Below are 10,403 nucleotides of genomic sequence, written 5' to 3'. Positions count from 1 at the left end.
GAGATATGCTTATGTGATATGCTTATGAGACATGCTTATGTGATGTGCTATATGAGTTAGTGGTAGTAGCAGGGAGTAGTTTTTCTCTGACTCAGTCGTTAGGACCGAAGGATAGGTCGGTACCCTAGATATGCATGATCGTATGATTATATTTGTTTTTGTATGATAGAGGTAGGGGTGAGATAATCCCCGTTGCCGGTTGAGATAGACCGGAGGGTAGTCGGCACCCCAGAACGGCCCGACATGGGTAGGTCAGCACCCCATAATGGCTTGACATGGGTAGGTCAGCACCCCATAATGGTTTGACATGGGTAAGTCGGGCACCCCAGAATTGCCCGACAGTATGCATGCTGCGTGATTGTATGGTATATGGTATGATGGGGGAACTCACTAAGCTTTGTGCTTACAGTTTCAGTTTTGGTTTCAGATACATCTTCGTCTAAAGGGAAAGAGTCAGTGGTGTAGCAGCACATCACACACACACATATGGTTTCCGCATAGAGTTTTCTGGGATTCTACTCTGATTTTCATTACTTTTGATGATATGGTTTTCAGACACGTTATGTTTTTTTTATAAATTTTTATGACATTGGAAATGTTTGGTAAACTATGTTATGAATCTCTTAATTAAAAATGAAATATTTGGCCTCAAAATTTGGGGATGTTACACATTAATTGGGAAGCAGATTCACCAATTGGCTACAAGCACTTCCTCATGCCAACAAATTATATAGAAGTGTGTGTTTTTCATGCGTAACATGTGATTTGCATTTTTATAAAATGGGTTTTTGTGTTCTTATTTAGTTAAAACTCTATAACAATCTTTTGAAATTATTCAACTTTACGCCAATTTTATTACTTTTATGAAAGCTTAATTTTCTTGTTAACTTTTAACAATTACATGTTTCACATTTTAAATCAGTAATAAAATAAATATTCACGAAAAACAAACAAATAACGATACCACCAACTTTGATCCTATCTGTCTCCTTGTAAGTCATCAAATGGAAGACATTGTCATACTAAGGATATAAAGGACACTTCAAAGCTCCTACTCATCGATCCACCAACTCTTGATGCTTGCTTGAACTCCATGAGACTCGAAACTCCTAGATCCTCTCTGGTCTTCAGTATATTTCATTTATTCTATTCTAATACAATTTTATTAACTAACTATTACAATTTAAATTCAAAACTTACATATTACATAATAGAAAACAACATCACACTTAAACCAAACCAATACATACAATTAACAAATATGTCATGTTAAAGCTTATAGTATCAGATCGATACAATTTATAATTAACAATTATTTTGAACATGAATTACAACTTTCAGATTAAATTAGTAGCTATAAAGTTGAAAACAACTTCACATACAAATGTTTCTATGATTTCACATGCAAAAGATCATCTAAAAACTATTTCTTATAGTTATTGTAACAATTAGATTTAGACAATCTAAAATTAACAATGAACATGATAAATAATATTTATAAGCTTTCATATTTGCATGATTAATTTTTCAGAGTCAAAGCATTTAGTGATCAACACACTCAGTAATGAAAAAAAGTTTCGGATTCTATGAACAATGCAAGACGCATCGCGAACCATTATGCTTCATGTTGTGACCAAGAATTAGGGTTATCAGGTTTTCCCGTCGACACATACTAAGCATAGAGGCAACGCGTCGCGATCCTAAGGAAGAAATTATTTCTGCTTCTCAACCCTAATTCGATTGTCGGTGATTAAAATCGTTAATTTAAAACTTTTTAAAATTCAGTGACTTGATCTAATCAATCCACATCATGCAAACATGATTAAACAAAATGGATTGGAAATCAAACAACAAAAACTTGTACTAGTAGCTTTGATACTAATGATGGTTTTGGGGGATACTAATAAGCCATATAGGCACAACAAAAGCCAGGGGCGGAACACGAACATTAAAAATAGGGGTCCGAAATCAAACACTTCAAAATATAACTACATAAACAAATTTAATTTGATTTAAAACTACAACAATTCAAGATGAATATTTTCAAATCGATTCTCAAGAGCAATGTAAAATTTTCAACCAAAACATTTGTGAATAGTTTTTGAGGTTTTCTTCCTAGAAACCCATAACAATAATTGTTTTTTGATGTTGTTGAATAATACTTCCTTGCAAAGTTAACTAATAATTAACAAACAACAAAATAAAATATCAAATAACATGTATAGTTTGATAACAACTAACTTAAATTTTATAAAATATCAAATAACGTATATAGTTTAACCAAAAAAAAAAAAAAACCTGAATACTCTGGATGAAAACCAACATAGAAAATTTTATTTTAAAAACAATATTAAATTCATCTAAAATCAAAAATATCAATCTACAATCAATGCATAATTAATTTTCTGTGAATTTGGTATTAATAAAGTAAAATACATAATAGTTATTTCACTCTCATTCTCAAATTATAAATATACATTTAAGTGATATTTTTTATTGGTATCAAACTTTTCAAAATAAAGAAAAGGTAATATCTATCTTTTACTTAATGTCTTGCAGATTTTACAGTTTAGTTTAGTCTTTTCATATCATCATCTATTAGGTTAGTCTTTTCACATCACTTACTAGATGACTATATACAATATTTTTTATTTATAGTGATAGAGAGAAAGGAGGAGAAAAAGAGAGGGACGATACTACATACAGCTTAGCTTAGTTAGGCGGAGGAGACACTAGAGAAAGTTACAATAGGCGGAGCACACGACAAGTTTTAGTGTTGAGTACTCTGGCGACCGCTCGGAGATGAGGGAGAGTATACGGAGATCACTGTGGCGACCGGCGGAGGGGAGACAAAGAGTTCACGGAGAAGACGAGCTAGTCCGGCGACAGTGTTACTCTTTTGGTGAGGTTTGGTAATTTCTTTTCCGGCGGCAGCAATAAGTTTGTAGAGTTTACTGATTTCTTAAGATTATGTAAAAAATGGTAAAAGAGATTAGATATTTGTTTTTTATATAGTTTTATTACTTAATTTCCTAACGAAAGAAGGTTAATTTTGATCCTGTGTGTGAGTTTTTGACTTTTGGTTGTAATTTCTTATCTTCAACCCACGCTACTAAACTTAAAATGGGAAGGGTAATTAGACATTGAATTGATTAGAATTAATAAATAAACATATTTAAAGGTATTAGAAACCAAAAAAGCAGGAGCCATGGACCCTCCTGGCCTCCATGAGTCTCCGCCACTGACGAAAGCAATAAAAAATTTCTATAACTCGTGAGAGATCACAAGTTCAAATATATCTAATGGAACTAAACAACAGATAGGGGTTAAAGACCACACACCTTTACAACCTTTGATTTCCTTGTTCTAGCAAGTACAACAGATGTATAGAATCCAAACTATAATTCCACTTTTGTAGTCGCGCCCAAAGAGCAGCAAAACAATCACTAAATAGATCCCTCGCCGATGAACACATTTACATGCAAATATCCAGATCGAAGTACCCTTCTGATCGTCACACATGCAGTGAACTCGAGAGGGTCATGTTGTGATGAGAGGAACATCACGATTTAGAGAATACGGGGAGGGAAGCCGAATTTAGGGTTGATTGATAAGTCTTAAATTCGGTTTTGGAAACCTGTATATATAGGGGAGGGTCTAGAATCCTTACCGGATAATGACATGGTCTTTATATATAAGGGAGGGTGTAGAATCCTTACTGGATAATGACTTGGTCTTTAAATAATTATCCTTAACATTTGACTTTCAAATCTTTACAATTTAAACTTTTTAAATTCTACATGTTTTTATTATTTTATTACACACTAATAAATTATAAACTAGATCCCCTAATATTCTCTATTCTCAATTGTTGCTTAAATTGCCCTTGGGTGTAACCCAAAATAAAATGACCTTGTTATTAATAATTATATTACCAATTATTGTGACTGTTAGACACTAATTTCCAGCAGAAAAGTTATGGTTCACAAGAAACTATGTCTACATAATAGGAGTCACCAACATAGTATCACCCCTGGCTTAGGATGGATTTAGACTTTACACATTTAGTCTCGTTATATATTGCTAGGTACATTCAAAAGAAACTATGTCTAGATAATGCGAGTCACTAACATAGTATCACCCCTGTTTTAGTATTTATATTTTTCACATTGATCATTTCCGAGGTGGGATGCCATTGGCACCCGTCAGAAGTAATCCTCTCCTGAACTTAACAAGAGGAAAGTTTATACGAAAAAGAGGTGAAGATTTGAAGACATCCTTACATATGGAGAAGGTTTGTGACCAATCATACCATTGCTTTTATTATCCAACAACACTACAAAGAAGAGAAAGAAAGTTAATGAATAGTATCAAAACCAACTATTACAGAGAAGTTTATATGAAGCTTAATAATTTGACTTCTCATTAACGGTCAATAGAGTGAGTGTAATTACCACAACTTGGTTCGGTCCAAGTCCACACTTACACACTTGGACATGTGAACTAAAATCATCTGAAAATATAAACAATCTGATCCATTACTCATTAAAGATGGTACATAAATTCGTAAAAAAGTCTGCAGAAGTTTAGAAAGTAGACTTACATCGTCGTTATGATACTGATCACCAACTATACTTAAAGATACCATCTTTAGAGTTTGTTTCAAATCTTTTTCTTCCGCTCGAACATGATTCTTATCTTATTATCTTATTGGTATCTTTTGTCGTGAGAAATGAGATTAATGAATCCCATTAACACTAATTTTATGAAGAACAAATATGTAAATAAAAAAAGGAAAACGGAGAAAAGACAGTTAGTAATTCTATCTAAAGTTTGACATGTTACTAACAAAACATGAAAGATATTGATGCCATCCTCATGTAGAAACATAGAAGTTTAAGGGGTAAAATTTCTGTAAAACAAAGGTATTAATTATGGGCAAACAAACAAACATTGAAGATTAAGAAGATCTACTCGGAATATATATTAGTGTATCAACTATAAAAATAATCAGATCAACAATGAAGAAGATCAACAACTACATGAAACATATTAGTGTATCAAGTATAAAGCGAATCAGATCGACCATGAAGCTGATAAAAACGTAATCACACTCTTTGTTTCTCTCTGTAATTTCAATCTTTTATCTCTCAAATATTCTCGAATGAAAGAGATAATCGAGATTATATATTTTCTTCATGAAAAACTAGTCACTTTTGTCACTCAGCTTTCTTGTAAGTGCTCTGGTAACCTTCGAAGTATAAAACCAGCCCTAACTTTATGTCCTTAGTTTCCACTATTTTCCACTTTTGCCACAGAATCCACAACTTCCTTTAAACCAGACTTTCTAATCAATTCCTACTTTGTAAAACTTCATTCCCTACAATACAAAACAGCACAGTTCCCTTTTAATGAAGCATTATAGAATATGTCAATAGAGCTTAAATACTTTATCAAATGAGCAAAACTAAATCGTCTTTTTGTGTCATACACTTGTGATGTTTACCAAAAAGCAAAACGTCTCACAATTAATGTTACAAATACTTTGGGATAATTATTGAATAGTAAATATACAAAAATTATACCGTACTCAGAATATTGCCTTCATTGAAAAACTAAATTAATTTATGATGTTTTTTCTAGGAGGAACGTAATACCTATAAATCCAAAAACCCGCTTGCACATTTGTTAAAAAACGTTAATTATAAGATTATTATTAAAATTAATAGCAATAACTATGTAAGAGACATGGATGATTGGCAATGAGACAACATCACAACATACCTTTATTAATACCCCAACACCCTTATTTTCAAACGTGGTTTGCGGGAAGCCAAGTGACCCCCATAATCGAAATATGGGAAATCCCAAACAATAAGATTTTCAAGGCATGGGAGTTGCTCTACTGCATCCGAGAATGAGTCAGGAGTATAAAATCCAAAGCTTGATAACGAAACTAGGGACTGAGGAAGTATAAAAGGTAATGAAGTAGTAGTAGTATTCATCACATTTTCTTCCACTGCGAATGAAACTTCTCCTCGATTATTTATGCCACTTATACCAAGATCAACAAGCGACGATGGAAAATTCTGTTGTCCCCACTCCGACATAGGCTTTTTCAACCCTCCTATCATCAGATTTCTTAAATTAGGAGGCCACAACCCACAAGGAAACGAGTAATCCATACTTGGACAATCAAATACATGCAAATTAGTCAAAGATGGGAGACTTTCCAAATGCTCATGACAAAATGACTTAAGATTCTTGCATCTAATGAACGTTAGAGATGTTAGGCAACACAAGGGATCAAAACCAAAACCTTTGTCGGAGTGCCCCATTGAGAATGTCAAGGAAGTCAACGAATCACAATCACGGATTTCCAAACTTTCAACACTATTTGGACAATTAAAACTCTCCGGTGTATTAGAGCTATCAAATTTCACTTCTTTAAGACATTCCATGCTAATCCCCAAGTTAACCTCTTTGTCTCCTAATAATGATACCAAGTTTTTACACTTACGTACCTCCAACTTCGGGGAACTCCCAACTACGAGTTTCAACACTGTTTTTGATCCTTCTTTCATGTGTAAAACCTGAAGTGATGGTATCAAGCCAATCGACACTTCAGCTAGTTTTAAGCAATCTTTTATAGAAATCTCACGAAGACAAGGAAACGATCTAGCAGCTGTTTCAGCATCATCATGACGACTACTTGTCCATCGCTCCCAACCTTTCATATCTTCAAATTCCAAAACCTCAAGCGATGGAAATGCAATGCCAATGAAAGAATCATCAGGTGCAAGTAACTCGAAACCCACATTCTTCACCTCATTCATCCCTTTAACAAACAATTTTTCAAGTGATGGTAGTTGCCCAAGCGTTGGTAAATGTTTACTTCTGCAACCACGTAAGGTAAGTTCTGTTAACCCATCAAATGTGGGATCAGTTATCCAACTAGGGAACATCGATCCCATGTAGAAGACAATCCCAAGTTCTCTCAACTTATAATGAGGCCTCAACCCTTCAAGTACTTGATATTCAATCATCTCATTCCGAGAATCATCATCAAATACATCACTCCACTCCATACGCAAATCATCAAGACCATTCTTTTGATGTAAGTTGGCATCCTTTGCTTGTTCTGGATTTATCACTTTTTCAAGACTAGTCAAAGAAAGTTCGCCTTCAAGGTCCGATAAGTCCTTAAGCTCGGATATTTTGAACCCGTTTTTGTCTCCTTCAATAATGACTTTGGTTAGAGTTTGCAAACCCGTCAATCCACCAATCCCTAAGGGCATATTCTTCAACTTTGGGGTATCACTTATGTCAAGATGTCGCAAGTTTATTAACTTAACAAAACTTTCTGGCAAGTCAGATAAGTGATGACACCCATGAAGTAATAAGCTTTGTAGGTTATAAAGGTCACTCACTTGTTCAGGCAAACATGTGATTGCAGTATGAGAAAAGTTGAGGTACCTCAGATGCTTAAGACTACCAATGGATTGTGGTATCTTTGTGATTACATATTTAGATAATCTTAACACTCTTAGGAATGATAGTTCAGAAAGTAATTTATCGATTACTTTGTCTGATGGGTAACTTTGCTCTCCAAATGACAACAATAAGAATGTCCGCAAGCATCTGGCTCTTTGTAATTCGTTGAGCTTTCTACATGATCTCCCTCCAGAACCTATAAGTGAAAAGTGTCGAAACTTCTCAAAAGTTTCATTCATCTCTGATACATCCATGTTATCATCTAGCCTAAAGAAAAATTCTCCTGCGACACTTGTGGCCAAGTCATTTACAAGATCATGCATCGCATAACCTAATTTGTCATTTGTTGAATGCTGAAAAAACGACCTTGACTTTAGCTCTTCAAAATACTCATGACCTAAACTCTCCTTTGTCTTGTTCCCTTTTGATCCAGACAAAAATCCTTCTGCCATCCATAGCAGGACTAACTCATTCTTTCTAAAAACATAGTCTTTGGGAAATAATGAGCAGTATGCAAACAATAGCTTTAAATGCGAAGGGAGATGATAGTAGCTTAGTCTTAGAGCTGGAAGAATCTCACTTCCATCTTGTATATCCCATATCTCACTATTCAACAACTTTCCCCATTCATCACCATTTCTACTTGTCTTCAAGACTCTCCCAAGTGATTTCAAAGCCAAAGGCAATCTACCACATTTTCTCACAATACCCTCACCATGTAATCTAAGGCTTGTATGTTTCTCAAAGTTTTTCTCACCAAGTGCATGTTGGGCAAGTAAAGATAGAGCATCTTCATTTGACAAAAGCCCAAGATCGTATCTTTCATCAGAATCCATCACCGATGCAACCCTGGTATTCCTTGCTGTGACCATAATTTTACTCCCATGTCCCCCTTGAAGAGGGATTTGGAGGAGCTCCCACTTGCTATGGTCTTCATTCCAAACATCGTCTAGAACAACAAGGAACCTTTTCTTATTGATTTCTTTTTTGAGTGCCACATGAAGGTCATTAAGAGTAGAAAACCTTTTGTTCTCCCCACCTACACCATCAAAAATAGCCTTGCAGATATTAAAGACATTGAATTCTTCTGAAACACAAACCCATGCCATGAGTTCAAAGTGCTCTATCACTTTCTCATCGTTGTACAAAACCTTCGCAAGAGTGGTTTTCCCGATCCCACCCATACCAACTATGGATACTATCTTTACATTTTCACTATTCTCCAACAACTTCCCCATCAATACATCTTTATCGCCTTCCCTACCTATGATTTTGGACTCATCAACCAATGAAGTTTGCTCCAAACGTTTTTCATTTGACCTTTCAAGATTTGAATTCACGTTCAAACCCAGACCGGTTTTCACCTCAACAAGATCAAGTAATCTGGTTGTAATCTCATCCAGCTTAGAGCTCATCTCACGACCATACATAAAGTTGGGAGGACCGAAATTAGTATAACAATTTGCAAAGAACTTCAATACCTTATTAGTATTGGTGTTCTCACGAAATTCTTGATTCAACTTGCGTAACCCAACTTCGGTTGCCAAATCATCGAGTACATCGTCTATGTCATAGGCTAAATCTTGGAGATCATTCAGCCACAATTGAACAGCTCTCTCTTTTATCTGCTTATGGCCTGCATCAGTAAGGACAGCTTGGATTATGGGTAGGGTTTTCTTCCATTTCTTCAGCTTAGAATCGATTCCTTCAGATTGAGCCAGTTTCATCAAGTCACCAGAGAGCAGTTTCTCACACAGCACTGTGATGACAGCACTAACAACGATTTCAGCCATTTAGATCCGGAAATGGAAAAGGAGAATTTGTTTAGAGATTTCAGAGGAAGGAAAGGATGGAAATTTGCAGATGAAGGAGCAAAACGGATAGACTGAATGCAGTGTGAATCTGAAATCTCATAGCATTGACCCTTGTACAACTTTTCTCACCAACCATTAACCATTTTATATTATTGGAATCTCATCTCACCAACCATTAACCATTTTATATTATTGAGGAAAGTTGTATATGGGTTAATGCTATGAGATTTCAGATTATTTTATGTAAAAGTTGTTTTTGTGTTTCAAGTTTACTCGATTGAGCATGTTTATATATAATTTCCATTTGCACACATGTGTTTCGATTACAAAATCCGATTTTCAGAATTTATGTTTTGATGTTTGTTTCAGCATTTAATTACTTCCAAGTAAAATTTCAATCTCATTACTGTTTATCCTTGCTCTAAGTGTACGTCACCCATGTGTTTCTTTTGTATAATCCAAGTTCACCTGCAGCTTTTTGTTTTATTTTATCACATTTACTCGATTTCAATGAAATTTTATATCTAAGTCGCATGGACCAATAAGTTTCATGTTTTCACATTCAATACATAAATAATATTATAAAAACCATCAATATGACAACAATTTTAAGGAATCTAACACACTCGCTAACATAAAATAATATAAAAATAAGACAAATTTGGAAATAAAAAGTAAAATGCTTTAAGAGGGTAATATTTATATGTTATGTTCACATTAACTTGTTTTTATGTATACAATTGATCAACAAACTTGTTAAAAGTGTTGTGATCGGCTATCATAGGTTATAGTTTACTTGACTAACGAATGGCATATACATGACAAATTAATAAGAAAATAGCATAGGAGGGTCATTATCTATCTATTTTGTTCATATTTAGATAAATTTTTATATTTTTTGTACACGGTTGATTACCCATCTTGTTTGAAGTGTTCAATGGCATTTATGATGAATAATGAGTTTTTTTTATTTGAAAAACCAATTATTACCGATTATTATGAATCTAATAAGGGTGTTTTGTTTTATAAAACATAAGAGGAATGTTTTAAATAGATATAGTGGATAAACAAGCAACAAGATGTGCTGCAACCCTT

At 34.3% G+C, this 10,403-nt stretch overlaps 1 protein-coding gene across 1 annotated transcript; it reads right to left on the bottom strand.

Annotated features, from left to right (window-relative positions):
- Positions 1-4,905: 4,905 nt before the first annotated feature.
- On the bottom strand, positions 4,906-9,413 carry LOC145040967 (putative disease resistance RPP13-like protein 1). The gene is made up of 2 exons (XM_078988848.1): positions 5,785-9,413; positions 4,906-5,380 (listed from the first exon to the last, which is right to left on the bottom strand). Exon 1 carries the CDS (start codon positions 9,285-9,287, stop codon positions 5,790-5,792), a length of 3,498 nt encoding a protein of 1,165 aa, XP_078844974.1. The 5' UTR covers positions 9,288-9,413; the 3' UTR covers positions 4,906-5,380; positions 5,785-5,789.
- Between the last annotated feature and the right edge of the window lie 990 nt (positions 9,414-10,403).

The sequence above is a fragment of the Lactuca saligna genome, chromosome 1 (assembly GCF_052625555.1).
Source record: "Lactuca saligna cultivar CGN05327 chromosome 1, ASM5262555v1, whole genome shotgun sequence".
Taxonomy (NCBI): domain Eukaryota; kingdom Viridiplantae; phylum Streptophyta; class Magnoliopsida; order Asterales; family Asteraceae; genus Lactuca; species Lactuca saligna.
Note: the sequence above shows the minus strand (reverse complement) of the source record. Positions and strands in the feature narration are given on the sequence as shown.